The sequence below is a fragment of the Protopterus annectens genome, chromosome 15.part0 (genome assembly GCF_019279795.1).
Source record: "Protopterus annectens isolate FY-2018-M chromosome 15.part0, PAN1.0, whole genome shotgun sequence".
Lineage (NCBI taxonomy): Eukaryota > Metazoa > Chordata > Ceratodontiformes > Protopteridae > Protopterus > Protopterus annectens.
Genome location: NC_056749.1, coordinates 488,578,193 through 488,599,455, shown reverse-complemented (window position 1 = coordinate 488,599,455; position 21,263 = coordinate 488,578,193). Strand labels below are relative to the sequence as shown.

Sequence of the window (21,263 nt, the reverse complement as noted above, 5' to 3'; positions counted from 1 at the left end):
CTTTTGCCATTTTGAGAGCAAACCTGGGTTAGAGTCTCCAAAAGTGGGCATCTTTAAGACCCTAAGCCCTCTTGGTATCAATCGGAAGCTTTTGCAAGCTTCCATGTGTGACTTCTGCCACTGAATACTCTTTAGTTTCTGCAGTTTATTTTCCAAACGTCTGGTAATAAGAATAATGTCAATGTCGTGCTTGCGATTAGTATTCACAGCATCTGGAGTGTTTAGATCCGTAGCCGTTAATTTAAGTAACGGATTTACATTCAATTCTAACAAACTCTGTAGATCAAACTTTTTCTTGCTTACTGGTAGATTTGAATCACAGTCACTATTTCCTTCGGTAGCCATGTCCCAGCAGGAGACCAAAACGAACCAAATTTCAAAAATGAAGAAAAAAAGTCACCTGTACTGGGTAAAGTACCCTGGAACAACAGAGGCAGTGAACCTGCAAATAGCACAATAGCAAAAAAGTTCCAAGGTTACACCAAAGGCACAAACTCCAGATATCCTTGACGAAAAACCTTTATTGTGGCAGACCTGCATAAAAAGTGAGCGCTTTCACGTCCAAATGACGCTTCCTCAGACTTCAATATTTGATGAATGATTTAAAGCACTTATATACAATTCCAGAGCTCAATTATTCTGGCAATTAATCAATTAGTATAGTGAAAGCTTAAAGTGCTAGTGCTCAAACAAATTGACTGTTCAATGAACATTTTTTTAAAAACATTTTTTAAAAACAACATTACAATGACCCACATGAAATATATATTATGTTACATAGAACATATTAAAAACTCCATTAAAAATATACAACAAATAATAACAATGAATAATCTAGTGTTTAAAAGCCTTGGCTGCTAGAAAAGGTCTGAGTGTGATTCTATCATTCAGACCATATACATGTGCCTGAAGTCTAAGAATCCACCTATTTTCTACCTCTTCTGTATGATTCTTTATATTTCCTAGTCTACTATCTACTTTAATTAATTCCAAGACCTTAAACTTAAAATGATGAGTAGACCCTTCATCCATCACATGTTTTGCTAAGGCATTGGTTGGGTCTTCTCTATTAATAGCATATATATGCTCTCTTATGCGCTCACGTAAAGTGCGGTTGGTTTTGCCTACATAAAATTTCAGACACAACTGACATTGAGCTAAATAGATTAAGTTCTTGGACTTGCAATCAGTGTAGCTTTTAAATGTATGAATTCTATTGGTAATGGGATGAATGAATGTATTTTCTGTATTGATAAACCTACACTGGTTACATGTACGACAAGGGAATGCATCATATCCACACTGAAGGAAACGGTTGCTAACCTGCTGAGTATTATGAACCAATTCCTGTAACCCCTTTCTATCTAATGGTTCAGGGGAAGCCAATTTCTTTTGCAAGTCATCCAACATGTATTCCTGATACTGAATCATATGAAATTGACAATTTAATGCTCGCATAGAAAGGGTGGAATATGTATATACTTTCTTGCCCCACCTTTCTAAAGCCCTAGAATCTCTTTCCGAAGGAAGTGGATTCTTAGCAGTAGTGGAGGAAACCCCTTTAGGCCCCTGAGAAATAGTTTCAGGGTCAGCAGTATGGCCCTTGTACAGAAATTGATGCGTGTCTGGGACCCTGTAGTACCTGTCTGGCTTGACAGGAGCAGGGGGGAGGGAGTCAGGGGAAACACTAGATTCTAAGTACACATCATCTAAAACATTTAAAACTGGAGGAATAGCTAAGGGTCTATGCTGAGGTAGCTTTAAAAATTCCCTTAACCTTTTCCTAGAATCTGAGTATTCTTGGCCTTGCCATTTGAAGTGTTCCCTCATGGAATGAAGCGTTTCCCCAAAGGAAAACTCCTCAGGAGGAGAAGCAGAGGGAATGGATTCCTCCGCATCAGAATCCTCGTAGGCCGGGAAGGCCTCCTCCTGGTAGTCTGAATGTGCAGAATCACCTGAGGCCTCATCGGAGGACTGGGGATCTACCTGCTCAACCCTAGGCCCCTAGGCCTCTTGACAGAAGGCGGCTGAGAGCCTCTATCTGGATGTGGCTGAGAACCCCTAATTAAAAAAATAAGGTCATCAGCTAAACTTAAAATTTGAGAACCAGAAGTGGATCCCAGAGAAACAGATCTTGGAGGGAGAGACTTAGCCTGTTTGGCAGCCTTAGCAAGTGTGTAGGCCTTAAGAGACATAGACACTGGAGGCCTGGCAGCCCCGCGTGCTGGAGTAGTCTTATCCACTGAAATGGTGTTAGAAATATCCTGGGCTACGGTCTCAGAGGGGAGAACAGAAACCGGCACCGAGCTGGCCTCCAGTACCGAAGTAACCGGTGGGGCGGTGTCGTCGGTCTGTAGCGGTTGTGAAACCGGCTCAGATGAGACCGAGACACTCGCGGTAGGCCTAAGCGTGGTGTCGGCCGAGACCGCGGACCGCGGGTGTCGGTCCTTATCCTTCCGTTTTTTAGGTAAATGTGCTGTCGGAAGCTCCGACGGCATGATATAACAGAAATCTCCCCCAAAATAATCCTGTGCAAACTCTGTCCGATGCCTAAGAGTGCGTTTATTGAAAGAAGCACAAGCTGTACAGGCCGAGACGTTGTGTTCTGGGCCTAGGCAGGGTAAGCAGTAAGAGTGGAAATCCTTATGAGGTATTTGTTTCCCACAAGTTAAACAATTATTAACTTTTACAGTTTTATCTGACATCGGCTGAGGCAAGAAAAGGTCCCCAACGGGGTACTTAGCTTTTTTGAAGACTTCAGTAGCTGAAAACACAGGAGCTGGTCGACCGGCACTTGCGAATTGCTTCTGCTTCAGGCGCCGCGCGGCAAGAAAGACTGAAGAAGATGGCATCGGCTGACGCTTTTATACCCCAGGCTCTGGCGCGGGAAAGGGTGACATCAGCCGACGCCGGACCCAGACTTTGGAATCCGGCCAACCGAAGGGCTGCCTGAGGCAGGACAACCCATATGTCAGGACTGCAGTTGCATCCTTGAAGGACATCACCTTTTGTTAAAAAAGTTGTGTCAAGGGAGGCAGAAATTAATTTATTAGGCCTCCTCGGGACAGGCTCCATAGTATCCGAAGACTCAAACACCCTTCGTGAGACTAGCTGCATCAGCTCACTGAAGGGCAGAGACACCCAAGAGGTGGAGGGCTGAGACCCGAAAGCCTTCAGGAGAACTGACTCATCAGTAGAGCTTTTGGACTGCCAGTCACTCCTCTGCATAAGGATATCAACAATCTCAGCAAATGAGACATCCTCAGAGGGGGACCGTGGGCATCCTTCTGACTCATCTAAGTCAGTATCTGATGTTAGAGACTCCTGTGGAGAGTCTAGATGTTTCCTCTTACACAATCTCTTCCTGGAAACCTCATCAGTGGGAGCTTCTGATGAGGTCTCGGAAGAGCAGGGGCCACCCAATGGAGCTTCCTGAGGCTCTGGGTCTCTACGCATGGTCAGGATGTGTGAGGCAGAAGCAGACACAGGCACTTTTGGGGAGGAGGAAGGCAGACCAGAAGTCGAGGATGTCCTAGGAAACATGACTCTCCTCGTGGCATCGAAAGCACCTCTGCTCCAATGAGAAGGAGCTGACGGATTCGAAGAGACCGTTGACACCCCTGACACCGGGACAGTGGGCTCCAAGCTCATTTGAGCTGAGGCCCCTAGAGGCATAGTCGGAACCAACAAGTTGGTCCGACTGTCCTCCCCGGACCCGACCAGAGAGTGTTGGCTCCTAGAGTCCTCGATCAGCACCAAAGACATGAGTGTGCATGGTGCCGAAGACAAGGGAGCAGTTGTCGGCGCCGAGGGTTCCACTAACAATTAGTTATGTACTCACCATAACATCAAATGTATGTGGTCCATCTCGCCTACATTCTTAACTGACTGGTTCGAGCCAGAATCGGCTCCAACTCGGCCGCTATTTACTAGCTCGAAGTCTCTGATTGGCTGGGCTAGCCCTAGTATCCCAAGATGCACTATGCCCAAAGCCCCAGATCTTGTTTGCCAACAATATAACAGAGTGATGTACACAACCTCCTTGAAATAACACAAGGAGGAAGAGAGAAAAAAATAACATCCTCAGAAGGGTCTAAGAACATAATCTCCTCCAAGTCCAACAGGTGGGCGGGTACGTAAGAATGTAGGCAAGATGGACCACATACATCTGACATTATGGTGAGTACATAACTAATTGATGTAATGTGGTCCTATCTCGCCACATTCTTAACTGACGGGACAGTGTCCCTAGCACCTACATTCTGGGAGGCTCACTGACAATACTCCTGAGCACCGTGGAACCAAAGGAAGCCCGGTCTCTAGACACCAAATCAAGCTTGTAATGAGAAACAAAGGTGTGCGGAGAGGACCAGGTGGCCCCAGCACAGATGTCATCCAAGGAGAGCCTAGCATGATAAGCTACTGATGCAGCCATGGCCCTGGTAGAATGAGCCTTAACTGGGAAAGGTAAATCTCTGCCTGCTGATGCGTAAATAAAGGAGATACAGTCCTTAATCCATTTAGCAATAGTACCTTTAGTCACAGGGCTACCATTGTTGTTCTCCGAGGACACAAACAATTGATCCGATTTCCTGTGGGGCTGTGTCCTGTACAAATAAAACCTTAGTTGTCTATGAACATCCAACTGGTGGAATTTGAATTCCGCTCCATTTGAAAAGTTTGGAAAGAAAACTGGTAACTCAATGGATTGGTGAAGACAAAAGGTAGAAGATACCTTAGGAAGGAAGGAGGGGTTGAGTCTCAAGGAAACACTATCCTTATGGAAGACCAAATACGGGGAGGCTTTATGGAAAGGGCCTGAAGCTCCGATACCCTCTTGGCTGAAGTAATGGTGACCAGAAAAGGCCGTCTTCCAAGACAAATATTTTAATCCAAAAGTGTCAGCCGGTTCAAAAGGGGTAGAAGTTAAGGTTTGAAGCACCAAGCTTAAATCCCATGGTGAAACTGGTTGTGACAATGGCGGACGGAGTAACCAGGCTCCTTTCAGGAAGGCTTTACAAAGTTTATGGCCCATAAGGGAAGGCTCATGTGAGACGTGAAAGTTAGAAATGGCCGCCAGCTGTACCTTAACAGTAGAGGTAGCGGAACCCTGTTTGAAGAGCATAGCCAAAAAATCTAATACCGCTGACAAGGGGGCTGTAAAGGGATCTAGATTGTGCGCTTCAGCCCAGATAGCAAATCTTTTCCATTTGCTAGAGTATAGTTTTCTGGTAGACAACTTGTGGGAGGACGACAGAATATGCAACACCTCAGGTGAAAAGGAATGTAGTCTAACTAAGGATGGAAGTGGAGCAGCCATGCTGTCAACCGGAGGGTTCGTAGGGATGGATGGAACTGACCCGACTGATGAGTCAATAGGTCTGGTACTGGTTCCAGAGTCCAAGGGCCGTCCACTGTATACTTCTGAAGAAAGGGGAACCAAACTTGACGAGGCCAGTATAGTGCGATAAGAATCATCTTGCTTCCCAAGGAAGCTGCCTTCTGACTCACTCTTGATAATAGAGGGAACGGAGGGAAGGCATAGAGCAGACCTGGGGGCCAATCGTGGGCTAGGGCATCCCTGGGAGACTCCCCCAGGGGGGGATCAGAGTGAAGTACCTGCTGCACTTGGCATTGAGGGGGCTGGCAAACAGATCGCAGCAAGGTTGACCCCACCTGGAGAAGATCTGAGTTGCAACTCGGTTGTTCAAGGACCACTCGTGAGACATCACAATAGCTCTGCTTAGCCTGTCTGCTATCACATTGGACTTCCCCGGAATGTGCGTTGCCACTAGAAAGCGTTGGGAAGACTCCGCCCAGTTCCACACTCTCATGGCCTCTCTGCAAAGGGGATAGGACCTGGTTCTACCCTGCTCGTTTAGGTACCAGACGACTGACATGCTGTCGGAAAGAATAGCAATCGTTCCCTTGGGAAGAGAGCTCTGAAGTGCTTGCAACGCTAGAAGCACTGCTCTCATTTCCAGGACATTGATGTGCAAGTGTACCTCGTGATCTTGCCATGTGCCTTGGACCGTTCTGCCCAGATAATGGCCACTCCAACCTATCTGGGAAGTGTCCGTGGTCACCGTGGCGGTAGGAGACAGGGGGGTCAGTGATCTCCCTATGTCTAGACTGGATGACTGAAGCCACCAATGTAGGTCTTGGCATTGTTCCGTGATGAGAATGGGATAAGACAGAGGAAACTCCTGAAAGGACCACTGGACCGAGACCAGCCACTGGAGGATCCGCATATATAGCCTGGCTAGCGGTACTAGCATGATGGTAGCCGCCATGGACCCTAGTAGTTGAAAAGCAAGTCTGACTTGGACTTTCTTGAGGGGTATATTAAGGCTAACACCTGGGCCTGTAGCACTTTGATTCTTTCTGTTGGAAGAAAGGCTCTCATCTGGACGTTGTCTAGCTCTGCGCCGATAAATGCAACATGCTGTGATGGCCCCAGCAAAGATTTTTCCTAGTTGAAGGTAATCCCTAGGTATTGGCCCAATGTGATGGTAGCCTTCGTGGCTCGAACGAGTAGATGCCTGGAGGGGGCGGTGAGAAGCCAGTCGTCCAGATAAGGAAAAACCTGGAATCCTTGATGTCGCAAGAGGGCCGTCACCACTGCTAAGCATTTGGTAAACATCCTGGGGGCTGTGGTGAGACCAAAAGGCAGAGCACGAAACTGGTAGTGACTGGCTCCCAGCCGGAAGCGTAGGTGACTCCTGGATGCTTTGTTTATCTTGATGTGGTAATAAGCATCCTTGAGATCTATAGAGCACATCCATACTCCTTTTTCTAATAAAGGGAAAATGGACTGACGAGTGACCATTCGGAACTTGGACTTCAGTACAAATCGGTTTAAACGGCTGAGGTCCAGAATGGGCCTCAGGTCCCCTGTCCTTTTTGGCACCAAAAATAGTCTTGAGCAAGTTCCTGATCCGATCTGGTCTGAGGGGACTGGTTGGATGACTCCTTTTTCCAGCAGCTTTGAAACCTCTAGCGCCGCTTGATCTCTTTGACTGGGTGGAACGTCTGGCATTTTTCTGGATAGGGGAGGGGGTGTATGAAAGGGAATGGTGTAACCTCCGGTAATTATTCGGAGCACCCACTGATCCTGAGTGATACTTTCCCAGGCTAGAGGATGCCTCGAAAAACGGCCTCCGACTGGCTCCAGAGTAGCACAGGCGGCAGTCCCTCAGGGACGTCGGTAGAGGATCCACGAAACGATTCACGGTCTCCTGAGTTGCAGGGGCCTCCTCCGCCTCTAGGGCAGCGCTTTCCACAGTAATTCCCCCCTCCTCTGCCCCTGGAGGGGGGGGGGTCACCATGCTTGACGGGGAACAACTTCTGAGACTTCCTGAACCACTTCTTGCCTTCCCTCAGTGCCTTGGGATAAGGCCTAGAGGGAGGCAAGAAACGGGCCCTGACGGCAGACAAAGTCTTACCCTCCTGCTCACATCTGGTGAAAGTGTCTTTCACTTTGGGTCCAAAGAGGGAGGACCCATCGAAGGGGGCGTCAGTAAAGGAAGACTTGAAGGCTTCCGCGAAGTGACACAGGCGCATCCAGGCTTGCCTCCTGAGGGCTACGCCTGAGCTAGCTGCCCTACCCGCTCCTTCAGCTGCATAGGATATGAGCCTCATGCTTCTGCACCACACGACCCACATCCAGATCTGACAGGCTGATACAGGATCGAGAGGAGCGTACCGATTGGAGCAGTGGACTCTTAGGCGCTTCGCGCTCATGGCCTCAAATACGGGTCCACCGGAATCAGAGGACCGACCCATCTCCGAAACCACAATCGGAGTCGGGGTTCCCTTAGCCGAGGCACCAAGAGGGAGACTTTGAGCAGAGGGATGAAGCCACCGATGCATCCCCCTCGGCTCCGACCGAGGAAACCTGGGTGCCACAACCGGAAGATGGAGTCGAAAAGGTTGGAGCCGTGGTCGGAGCCGAAAGGCCTTACGGGGTTATCGGCGCCAACCCCAGGACCTCACTTGACACAGAACACCTCGGCTCCGATGAAACAGAGGTGCCCGGAGGAGGAATAATCGGAACCGACAAGAGGGAAGGCTCCAGGGCTGACTGGGCTGGAGTGGAAAATAACCTGGCTAACACCGGCGCCTGAAGGAGCCTCTGCACCACTCTATCCACATCCGAATCTGATAACCTGGAAGACTTGGAGGACACAGAAGGTGGTCGAGATATCTTACCCAGAGAATCCAGGTTTAGACTAGCAGAAGGGCTCTGAATCGGCTCCAAGAGAATCGGAGCCGAAGCTGGCTCCAGTGTCACAGAAACCTCCTGCGGCGCCGATAACAATGGAGCAGAGGAAGCCGACTCAGACACAGGAAATCCTTCCCTAGGCTCCAAAGCCAATGGAGCCGAGGAAGGTGGAGCTGTCTTCAATATCTTCTCCAATGGCTCAGAGGAACTAGATGGAGCCGGAGATCTCCTTTTTGGTTTAGATTTAAATTTCCCACTAGGGGAGGCAGACTCCAAAGCTTCTTCAAAGGCAGGTTTGACAAGGCCCCTGAGAATCAATTTATTTTTCCTCTCTTACAAGACTCTAGAACTAAAGGAGTGACAAACACTACAAGATTCTTGCAAATGAATGGCGCCCAAACAATACACACAGATGGCATGGCCATCTGTCAAAGACATCTTATAAGAACATTTGGCGCACTTTTTAAAACCAGAAGGCTTACGCTCCTTCTGATCTTTGCCTGACATGGTAATTCACAATAAACCACACACAAGATAAGGAAGGCAGGAAGAAGGGACTCTAACTTAAAAGTCCCAAAAGAGTTAACAGACACAGGAGAGGGCTAAGGCCCTCTAACTTAAACGGGCCTAGCCCGTCAAACACAAGGATGCCACAAAAAAACTTAAACTAAGCTAGTTGAAGGAAGGGGCTCTAACTTGAACGCCCCTACAGATGTAACAGACAAAGGAAAGGCTAAGGCCCTCTAAATTAAATGTGCCTAGCCCGCCAAACACAAGGAATCCACAAAAACTAAAAAGATTAACTGAACTAGTCGCAAAACACTGGATACACTCAACGTAGCTGTAAGAACAGCTTTTGACAGAAAGTTTAGAAAAATAAGCTAAAAAAACAGTTTAAATAAGGTACTTAGCCACAGCCAAGCTCGAGACCACGTCTGTACACTACGAGCGGCAAATGAGATCTGGGGGTTTGGGCTTAGTGCATCCTGGGATACAAGGGCTAGCCCAGCCAATCAGAGACTTCGAACTAGTAAATAGCGGCCGAGTCGGAGACGATTCTCAGCTCCGAACCAGTCAGTTAAGAATGTGGCGAGATAGGACCACATTACATCATCAGGTCTGCCTCCTCTGGCTCCGAAGGACCAGCATGGCTCGGAGGAGGAATAGATTGAGTCGGTGCAAGGGTCTTCGGCTCCGAAGCCATTTGGGTCAAAGCCGATAACATTTTTGCTAAGGCCGGTGCCAATAACAGCTTCTGTACCACACGACCGACATCCAGATCTGACAGGCTGATACAGGATAGAGAGGAGCGTACAGAGGGTGGTACCGACTGGAGCAGTGGACTCTAAGGGCTTCGCACACCGGTTCCAAGTTGGGGACTGGCTCCGAAAGGTAAAGACTGTCGGCTCCGATGGCAGTGGAGCCAAAGTCGAAGACTTTTCGATTTCTTCGAGTCCGAAGTCTTGGAAGACTGAGGACTTGCTGGATCCATCTCAGTCACTCAAAACTTCCTGAAATGATGGTTTCAACAACCCTCTATCAATTAATTTTCTCTTCCTTTCCTGTAACACCCTACAGGAGAAGGAATGGCACATAGTACAGCTGTCTTGTAAATGCAGAGCTCATAGACAGTATACACAGTTAACGTGGCTGTCTGTTACAGACATCTTTTGGCCACACTTTGGACACTTTTTAAACCCAGACTTGGGGTGCTTGTCTTGGTCGGCCATTGAGAAAAAATTACTGTCACACAATACAAACCTGGCAGTAAGTGACTACAAGAAGGCTTAAAAAACAGGCTAAATCTCACACACACACACACACACACACACACACACACACACACACACACACACACACACACACACACACACACACACACACCAGAAATGCAAGTTCTATATAAATATATAGGATTCCTATTACAAGAACAAAAGTTCACTACTTTGAACTTGTAATCGGAAGCCTCACTTTAATGAAAGTGAACTTCTGCACAAGTGCACTTCACCAAAAACACCGCAGCGCAGTGGAGGACATAAAAAACAAGCTATGTCCTCCACTATGGTGTGATAGTCATGGACCTTAGGGTTAGGGTACGGGTTAGGGTAAGGGGATAGTTAGTAAAGCAATCCCCTTACCCTAACCCATGCCCTAACCCTAAGGTTTGTGACTAACGCACTACAGTGGAGGACTTTGCTATGTCATTCACTGCGCTGCAGTCGTCACGGACCTTAGGGTTAGGGCACGGGTCATGGTAAGGGGATAGCCCTACGAAGCTATCCCCTTACTATGACCAGTGCCCTAACCCTAAGGTCCGTGAGTTATGCACAGTAATTCACTACAACACCCGTTCGTTGTACTGAACTTCGCGTAAGTGCACTTTCGATTAAGTGCACTTTCGCTGCAGTGAGCATTCCATGCACTACTTCGAATTAGTGAAAATTCAATCGTGTATGGAACCCATATATATATATATATAAGACAGTAAAAGCCTTTACTGTCACACAATTTTCTAACACACAAAATGAGCAGACTATGCAGAGAAGATAGCTGCTAAGATAGACTCTAAATAAGCTATAAAATATCTAAGACAGACAATTACTGTTCATACAAGTAAAAAACTGTAACAGTAATTATTACATTAAGCCTTTCCTAAACAATTGAAGGCTAAGCTAGTGAACAGAACAAACTCTACACACTAAATAAGTTTATATCAAACAATGTGACAAAGGTCACTGTAAGCACACTCTAATAACTAGCAAAAAACTTTTAAACTAGGCCTAAAACAAGAGGCCACTAAAAAGCTTTATCACACACTAAGTGAAAGGGACTAAATAGCAGAAAAACACACAATAAAGCTATAAGAGCTTTGTAAAACTATCTAAATACAACACTATCTAATCTTTAGACTAAAGAATTAGAAAAAAAATAGTTTACTGGCCAGAGCTAAATTCAGAACCTCCGATCTATTGCAGCGGCAAACTAGATCTGAGGTAATTCCAGGTACAATATGGAATAGGGACTTGGTCTTGAGCTATTTGAAGACTTGAGCTTTGCAACTGACCATATCGGAGCAGAGTGATCGGCTCTAAACCCATCAGTAAAGAATGAATGGCGAGAATGAACAACTTCACATCTAGGCTTCTCACAAAGACAACAGAACTAGGCTTCTCACAAAGACAACAGAACTAGGCTTCTCACAAACTACTGGTGGGCTATTCAGTCTAAATGCTCAAGACTCTTGCGGGGCAAGTTTTTAATAGAATCTAGAACAGAAGTTGCCATTAAAAAAGAAGTAACTAGTAGAGCATATACAATATTGCTCAATAACTATAAGAATCTATCAGAGGAGCTTAGAAAGGATTGGGAAGAGAGATTAGATAAGCAATTCACAAAGAGACAACAGGGGGGATAATATGTACATCTCCCAAATATGCAACAAAGTCTAGAAGATTTAGGATCCTTGCCTGAAAGTGTTTACATAGGCATTTTTATACCCCAAATAGACTCCAAAGAATTCTTCCTCAGATGGATAACAAATATTGGAGGTGTGATGGGGAAGAAAGAGACGGTTGCGAACACATTCTTGGAAGTGTAATGAGATAGTAGACTTTCAAGATTCCCTGTGGAACAGTCTGTTGGGGATGCTGGGTGAGCAGATTAAATTGAATGGGGAGATGTTTTGAGCTATGATACAGAATCGGAATTGTCTAGACATAGTAAAGCTTTGTTAAGTATAATTACAGTGGCTGCCAAAAAAGCAATTAATAGAAAATGGAAATCAAAGTCTAAACATTAACTTTATTAGAAATAGTGAATATAGTAACAAAGTTAAAGTAACTGGAAATGGGATCATTAGAGAAGGGAATGAACAAACTACATAGGAAAAAATGGGAAATGTGGGAATATAAGCAAAGAAAGAAAAAGGTTTAAAAGAAGGCAGGATTTAAATGAGATGTATAATGCTTAAGTGACAATGATTGGTTAGATTATAAGTGATGTATAATGTTTGCAACTACAATTGTTTCAATGGTGTCTGTGATGCATGTTTGCAACTAAAGTGGAGTTGTTTGTTTTTCATTTATATAAATGTAAGATTATTAAATTGTCACATATGACACAGGCAAAGATTTTTGTTTAAAAAAAAAAAGACTCATGGGGCAGCTCTCCATGAGGAGATGGTGGCAGCTCTCAACAAGCAGGGCCTCTAAGTGCAGCTGAGTCTTCATCCTATTGCTCACCCAAAATTAAAGCCAAAACTAAAGCCAAGAAGTGGTAGACTCCTACAGCCTGCTGAAAGAATAGGTAAAAGATAGTAATCATTCCTATGGAGGAATGCTTTCACACAGAGAAATGGAAGCCTTCCAGTAACTCAGACTTCACCTGCTGGGACCCAGCAAGATGGTCAAAAGGAGACAAATCCCCACCCTAAAGGGGGTGATAGCACTGACCATTAAGCAATCAATGGCAAAAAAGATCACCCCATTCCCCTGACCTCAAGGAAAAGCAACAATCTACCAGTAAGTCATCTTTGTTCATACCTTTCCTGTGAAAGAAGACCGGGAAACACAGCTAGGCTGTTTTAGAGGTCTGTACATCAGTGAGAGGGCCCAAATGTGCCACAACACTGCAGAAGCCTCCCTACAGAGATGCCATCATGGAATACAGTGGGGACCAAAAAGACAACCCCTGAATGGGCAAGTCAAGGCTCATCCCCCTTCCCTGGGCAGGAGTTACAGAAGGGTTCCAACTTCTGTAAAGCCTTTGTCAACAGCAACAGTCTCAATTACACTGGGGTTATGAACTTCTCAGGCCAACACCCTAACACCACCATAAAACAGAATTATCTTAATGGAGTCCAGGGAAGAACAAGTCCCTTAAAAACATCCCTAAGGCCCCTCAAAGAAGAAAGCCTCCTGTGTCTACAGTCCAATGACAGGTACAAAGGTGCCCTCATCCTATGAAAAAGAACAGTATTACTGTTCACCAGAAGGGCTAGCACCATTGGAGGGGAATAAATTACAGCTTCATAAGTTAACAGCCAACCAAGACAAAGTCCCCTGCAGAGAGACAAACTGAATGGAAATGAATTTTTGATGGTTGACAGTGACCCTTATCCACACAGACCTGAACAGAAGTACATTATACACACCTAACCTTACGAAACAGCATTTGGTTGGAAGCCTAAAGTAGCTGCAAGACTTGTTCTCTTTCTCCTACAGGAGTAAGAAAGTCAAGCTGATGGAAGAATGCTCCTAATGACATAAAATGAGCTTCCTGGTAACTAAGGAGGTGTTGAACAGGGACAGATCCCTTGCTTGAATGGATCACCTTTGTCAAAAAGAAAATTTATCAAAAAAATGATCAAGGTCATCCATTAAGATGGATACATCAAGCAAAATAATACACACACACACACACTTGCAATTCTACCCAGAGCATCCATTGCAAATAAGCACCTGAAATGGAGAGGCTGCATGACATGGTGGTTACCAGGGTGAAAATGTGCTCTCTCCTGCCTGCCATATTCAGGGAGGGTTTTCATAGCAGTCAAGGCCTCTTAAACAGGATAGCCAGAATATGGACTGAACAGTCTCAAAGATGAATGCTGTAAGCCCTTAGACTGCAAAGGAACACAGCTTATCAGCTCTGTCCTCCTCTGGAGCCACCCTGACTGCAAGCTAGACAGGAGATGGGTTGCTGTCTCAGAGAGAGCTGTCTACCCTCCAAAGGCCATAGAAGAGTCATCCTTGAAAAGAAGAAACAAAGGCTCATTCTCAACTGCCACATGATGATATAGGACATCGTCCCATCTGGGAGCAGCACCACATGGGTGAGACAGCCTCAAGACTCGCATTGTAAAATCATCAGACTGTCTTTATGGAAAAAACAAAGTGCTCCGAGACAATGGCCCTCAGGATCTGCTCCAGGCTCAAGAATGAGGAGGATTCCAAGCCTGCAAAACCTGCTTAAAGGAAACATTATTCCAGGAGAAGAAAAAGGAACTCAATTACTTTGAAGCTTTGTCTCAGAAACAATGGTCCCCCATATCTAGCTCCACCAAGGAAACGAATGAGGCAAGCTATGAATCCACCCCCACCCCAAATGCATGGTATAGACTTGATTTTGCCAAGACTCAAGGGTGGATGACCATATGACTAAATGAGCACTGTGAGTTGTGCCAACTGAAGCCAGCATGCACCATGACTACAGGAACAATGAGAAAACCAGCAAATGTGCAGGTACCACCATTCAAGTGAAATCCCACAACCACTACTTCAGAGGTCTCACCAACAAATACATGACCTTTCTTGCCTGGACTGAGAATGGCAGCATAGGCAGACCTATGACTAGTAAAACTTGCCTTGACTGCTTCAAATGGGTAGAAGAGAAGGCACTAGAAAAAGAAACCTCAGATACAAGACTCATGATCCACAAACTGATGACTCAAAAGGTCAATCTCCACATCAGGCTAGGTAGACAAGGAACTAAGCTTATTAGGTAGAGAAAAAGCACAACAGACATATCAGGATGCATCTACAATGAGTGACTTGGGTACGTGCCTCTTTCAGAACTCAAGTTACCTGCTATGCTAAAGACACTAGGTGGAACTTAACCCACCAGGGAATTCCTTCTCTGATAGCTACAAGAAGCTTCAGACCATACAGACCTATCTCTAGGAGGCAAAGGCCCTAGTAAACCCGACAATGAGTATCTCCATCAAAACTTTGAGTCATTCAACAGGATGCTGAAGGCGAACCATCCTACAGTTTTGCAACTTTTGAATTCAGAAGTATTTACTAGAGAAAAAAAAACATAATATGAATGCAAGCACATTTTTACTTGCAATAGCAAGGATTGAAATCTAAACTGTATAAGCAGCAAATAGAAACTTGGTTGGACAAATGTGTTTTTTAACTGAGTGACATGGGTGCATAAAATCTAAATATAATTCCAAACTCCTTACAAGTATGGCAGAGCGCAAAGCCAAAATACTCAATCAAGCAAAGACAAAAAAAAACAGCACTCTATATGTTGGCAAACCATAATTTTAATGTGAAGCAAATTGGTTTGGGCAAAAAGCCTTCCTCACTGCAACATCAATATATTGTACACATACAACAAATAAATAACAGCTGACAAAAAAAAAAAAAAAAAAAAAACAAAGGCTCATACAGCCGATCACAAAACATCATTTAATAACCTAGGTGAAAATAAAGCACCCAATCAAAATATCCAGCAATGTTACTTGCAATTTAAAATTTCATGTCATCCCAATTTATTAAAGCTACAATGACTTAACTCAACCTACAGCAATAAACCTAAAAGTGACAGCATAAAATCTAACTCCTATTGCACAAACACGTAGAAAAAGATGTTGAATGCTAACCTCTGAAGAGGATAAACTCAAAAGAAGACATCAAAGATTTTCCATGTTAAATATTTTATTTCTTGACTATACCACCAAATAAGCTCACAGAGTCTGAGCAATAAATGCAGCACTTTGACTTTGTACATCAGTAGCCAGTTCTTATGGTATGAGCAGACGCACTGCATGGCTGTGAAGGCTGAAGACAATCCCCACAAAACTGCTTTTAAGACTTGGGAAAGAAAAGCTAGTACTTCTAACTAGAAACTCAAGGGTGACTACAAGAACAGGAATTCAGAGTCATACACCCACATTCAGCAAAACATTCAAGCAATAAATGGTGAAGCAGTACAAATGAAAAGCTAGTGGGAATTACACTTCCCTAGTAAGACTCCAAACCTGTCACTGTCAAAATACTGTAAATAAGGGCAGATATGGAATCCCAAGAAACTGGAAAGTATCAGCTGGTGGAAGGCAAGAAATCAAATGCAAACTTATGTTCTATAAAAAAATAAAAATATTCAAAAAACATAAAAACATGCTGAAATAAACAATACAATTTTTTGAGGTAAACAGTTCATCATATGCATTTCAATTTAAAATAGAAACCGAATATACTTTTAATTTAAAATAATAAATACAAGAAAAAAAAGAAAAAAGTGAAATGATCAATGTACATTTTAAGATTAGCATCATGCCTACAATATTAGAAAAATATGTTACCACCTGGAGTACTGGTGTCATTAACTGTGGATTTTGCACCAAAAACAGCATCAAAATCAACGTTCATTGTTGAAGAGTTTGCCTGAGGAGTCATCTGCAGTGGGTAGCCTAAAAAGAAGACTAAAGTTAGAAGTAAAACATGAAAAGGTTTCATTGTTTCTAAGCAAAACATACTAGATGAGGAAACTTACCATCAAACATCTCAGCTACAGAATAGACAGGCGTAGTGACTCTGGGAATTGTGAAAGAGTCTTCAAGGTAAATGCAGAAGAAAAGGTGTAGAGGAAAAAAAAAAAGAAAAAAACAACAGTGCAGGAAGAAAGAAAAAGATCCCATTACAGAAAGTTACAAAACAGGCAAGGAGAAACTAATTGCACTACTGCTGTTCTTTTAAGTGTCACGGAAAAGGCATGCAGACAAACTGCACCAAAATATTCTTGTGGCAGACTAAAGAAGTCAAAGAACAGAAGCTCAGCACACAAAGCAATGCAAAGTACAACATACAGAAAAACAAACAGCCTCATAAATGATCAATATTAAACCATAACTACATATACAGATTCTGATCTAAATCTGTAAGTCAGAGTTAGGTAGACTATTAAAAGGGATTCAAGGGTTTGTATGAGAGTTACCAGACCCAGTTAACATATATTGCCAGGGGCCTTAAGACAGTCTTTCTGCAGCATTGATCATTTTACAGATAGCCAACGTGTGGTGACTTAAACATAAGTATATTATGTATACCCTAATGATCACTGCAGCAAGACTGATATCTGTACTACACTCCAAAGCAATGACTATCACAAGCGCAATGAAGGGTGGCTCATAAAAAGAAGTTATGTCTTACCATAACGTTCCATCTGTACTGTTGATCCTCATTCAATCATTACATGTGGGTATCAGTTCAAAACTTGGAACCGAGCCGGCCATCTTCCAAGCTCGCGCCAGCTACAAACTATAGAGCTAAAAACTCTTACCCAGAATTCCCCTCTCCCTGTTACCTCAGATTGAGTTTGCAAGTCAAAAGAAGGCAGAGACTACCTCTGGTCAAATGACCTAACAGAACAGGATGGTGAGATCCACTAGAAGCCACAGGAGGGGGAAGGAGAGAGGGTCGTAATGACTGAACAAGGATCAACAATACAGATGGAACATTATGGTAAGACATAACTTCTTTATCTGATATTGTTAATCCTCTTTCAGTCCTTACATGTGGGACAGAGTCCCCAGCTACCTTTATTCCTGGGAGGCTCTCATGGAAGGACATTCCAGAGCACCATAGAACCAAAAGATGCTCTTCCCCTGGAGGCCAAATCCAATTTGTAATGATTGATGAAGGTATGAGGAGTAGGCCAAGTTGCAGCTGCACAAATTTCATGTGAAGAGGCTCTGCATGGAAGGCAGCAGAAGTTGCCACCGACCTAGTAGAATGAGCCTTTATGGTAGTAGATAATGGAATATTACGTTTTCTATAAATGAAGGTTACGCAGTCTTTTAACCATTTTGCCAATGTGAACTTAGCAACAGCACATCCTAATCTAGGTCCTGAATAGGCAAAAACAAGGTTTTCCATGCAAATATCTGAGGTCGCAAGTAGAAGCTGGTTCGAAAGGTGGTATTGTCAAAGCTTGTAGGACTAATGACAGGTCCCATGGTTGAGTAGGGTCTCTAAAAAGGGGGTCTTAGATGATTCACGCCTTTTATGAAAGTCTTGCATAATTTGTGTGACGCAAGAGAAGAGTCTTGGACACCATCACGAAAATTAGATATTGCAGCCAAATGAACTCTAATGGTAGAGGCAGATAGACCGGACTGAAATATGGTAGACAGATATTCCAGTACTATCGACACTGGTGCTGAAAAAAGTATCTACTTGTTTTTCTTTCAGGCAAAAAGTAAATCTTTTCCACTTGCTGAGATATGTAATTCTGGTGTAAGACTTATGAGATGCAATAAGAATGTCACGTACTGGCAAAGAAAGATCATTCTGCCTGGCAATCAAAGGAATTGGAGGAGCCAAGCTGTGAACTTCAGGCTGTTCAAGTTGGGGTGAATCAGATTCTGCGGATGGGAGATCAACCCCGGGGTTGGAAGGAGAATCCAGAGTTGATCTAGCAGGTGAGGCCAAAGGAAGGGAAACCAAATATGACAAGGCCAATATGGTGCCATGAGGATTACTTTGCTCTTCAACTGGCGGGCTTTCTTCAGAAACTGGGGAATGAGGGGGGAGAGGTGGAAATGCAAAAAGCAGACCCGAGGGCCAATCATGGACTACAGCATCCCTGGGTGACTGTCCTGGAGGGGGAATCAGGGCGAAATAGTTGCTGCATTTGTATTTGATTGGGGAAGCAAAGAGTTCGCAGCAAGGAAGACCCCAGCAGTTGAAAATCTCCATAGCTCTCAAGGGGTTCAGGGACCACTCATGAGGTTGTAGAATACACCTGCTGAGTGTCTGCTATCACCCTGCAACTCCCGGGAATGTGCGTTGCTAGAAGAAAGTGGTTGGTAGCCATCGCCCATTGCCATATCCTCATGGCCTCTCGACAGAGTGGGTAAGATTTGGTTCCACCTTGTTTGTAGATGTACCAGACCACCGCCATGTTGTTTGATTGTATTGCAATAGTCCCAGACTGCAGCAGGGGATGGAATGCTTGCAATGCCAGAAGCACCGCCCTCCCCTCTAGAACATTTATATGCAGATGGGCCTCCATTTCGGACCAAGTACCTTGGACTTTCTGTCCCTGAAATAGCCCCCCCTATCAGGGAGGCGTTTGTGGCCACTGTAGCCTTGGGCTGTTGGGGGGAGAAGGGGCGAGACCATTGTGACGGATTGTGAGCCATCCACCAATTTAAATCTTGTTTGCACCTGTGAGTTACCAGAATCTTGGCTGAAAGAGGGTACTGAAAGGGATACCACTGGGTGAGCAGTAGCCACTGTAGAAGCCTCATATGAAACCTGGCCAAGAGGACAATCGTAATGGAGGCTGCCATGGGACCCAACAACTGGGGAACAGAATGAGCTGTGGATTTCTCCCTTGAAAGGATTGGAATTCAGTTGCTGCCTTATCCTTAGAATTCTGTGCTCTGGAATGGATGCTCTGCAATTCTTTGCATTCAAGATGACCCTTATGAATTCTGTGGACTGAGATGGGGTGAGACTGGATTTTTGCCAGTTTATGGTTATGCCCAGCCTTTCTGCAGTGAGGAGAGAGTATGCCAGGGCTTCTTCCAATAGATGTCTGGTGGGGGCGGAGATGAACCAGTCGTCTAGGTATGGAAACACCTGGAATCCTTGTAGTCACAAGTGAGCTGGGATGACTGCCATACACTTTGTGAACACTCTGGGGGCTGTAGAGAGTCTGAAAGGCAGTACTCTGAACTGGTAATGACTGGCTCCTGCATAGAAGCGAAGGAATCTTCTTGATGGTCTGTCCACTTTTATGTGGTAGTACGCATCTTAAAGATCTATCGAGCACATCCAATCGTCTTTTTCCAAAAGCGGAAGGATAGACTGCAGTGTGACCATCCGGAATTTCTTTACTTTTACAAACTTGTTCAATACACTGAGATCCAAAATTGGTCTCCAGTTCCCGGTTTTCTTTGGCACCAAAAATAGTCTTGAGTAGAATCTGGATCCTATCTGGTCTGGAGGGACTATTTGGAGGACTCTTTTTCTTAGCAACTTTGAAATATCTAATGCTGCTTCTTCCCTTTGACTGGGTGGAATGTCGGGTAAGCTTGTTAGGGGAGCAGGACAAAGGTAGAAGGGGATATGATGACCTCTGGTTATTATCCTTTGTACCCAAGAATCAGTGGTAATGGTTAGCCAGGCAGAAGGGTACAAAGAGAAACAACCCCCAACCACCAAGCATTTGAGCTGCTCTTCAGGAGCGCTGGTAGGAATGGCCAGGGAAAGAATCCCTGGAACCCTGGTTACATGGACCCCTCTCTGCCCCGAAAGGGGCGTCTTCCCTGTGAGTTTCCCCTCTGCCTCTAGGGGAGAACGCGGCCTGTGCATCATGGAAAGAACCTTGAGACTTTTTGTGCCATATCTTCCCACTCTTCTGGTTTCTGGAGAAAGCCCGTTGAGGGGAAGAATAACGGACACCCACAGCAAAAAGGGTCTTACCATCCTGTTCACATCTGGCCAGTGTGCTTTTAACCTTGGGTCCGAACAATGACACGGCTTCGATGGGAGCGTTGAGAAAGGAAGCCTTGAAGGGTTCCACGAAATTACACAAGCGCATCCAGGCATATCATCTCAGAACAATGCCTGAACCCACCACTCTAGCTGCTCCTTCTGATGCGTGAGATATCAGGCGCATGGAGGAGTTAGATATCAATTCGATGGTGGCTAGCTGAGAGGCCACTTTGTCACGGACCTCATCAGACACAGCTCCAGCCAAAGTTTCAGAGAGCTCAGAAATTAAGTCTCTTTGAAGCCTGGTAAAATGTGCCATATAGTTCAGGGACCTGACTGCAAATGTCACTGATGCAAAAGTACACTTCCCTACTCTGTCCAGAGCCCGGGACTCTCTGTTGGGAGGATGAACAGTCTGGCTTTCTTCTTCCACCAGGTCCTTTTTAGTTGCGGCCGCCGCCACCACCAAAGCATCTACAGAAAGACCTTTGGACCAATGGCGATCACTAGCAGGAGAGGGCAAAATTTTATCTGGCGTCCGGGGAATGGCCTCAACGGTGTCAGGAGCTTTCAGCGCACGCTGCATGATGAGCCGGACAAGTTCGTCGGCAGATGGAGTAATTCAGGAGGTAGGGGGCCAGGCACGAAAGGCCTGCAGGAACACAGACTTTTCAGAAGTCAGGTTAGAGGGCTGTCAGTCACCTCTCAGTTTAAGGATTTCAAGGATATCACCAAAGGATACCTGAGAGGGTGATCTAGAGGACCCTTCCCCATCATCAAAGCCTCTGTCCTCAGTAAGGGACTGC

At 45.0% G+C, this 21,263-nt stretch overlaps 1 protein-coding gene across 2 annotated transcripts in view; it reads right to left on the bottom strand.

Annotated features, from left to right (window-relative positions):
• The window catches only part of LOC122789778 (phosphatidylinositol-binding clathrin assembly protein-like), a 2,259,505-nt gene that overhangs the window by 531,552 nt on the left and 1,706,690 nt on the right, over positions 1-21,263 (bottom strand). The window contains exons 16-17 of one of the 2 annotated variants that reach the window (XM_044057218.1): positions 16,508-16,567; positions 16,320-16,436 (exon numbers count right to left, since the gene is read on the bottom strand). In XM_044057218.1, the coding sequence (XP_043913153.1) occupies positions 16,320-16,436; positions 16,508-16,567 (177 nt within the window). The remainder of the gene's footprint in view (positions 1-16,319; positions 16,437-16,507; positions 16,568-21,263) is intronic. The other variant, XM_044057217.1, reaches the window with a different exon arrangement.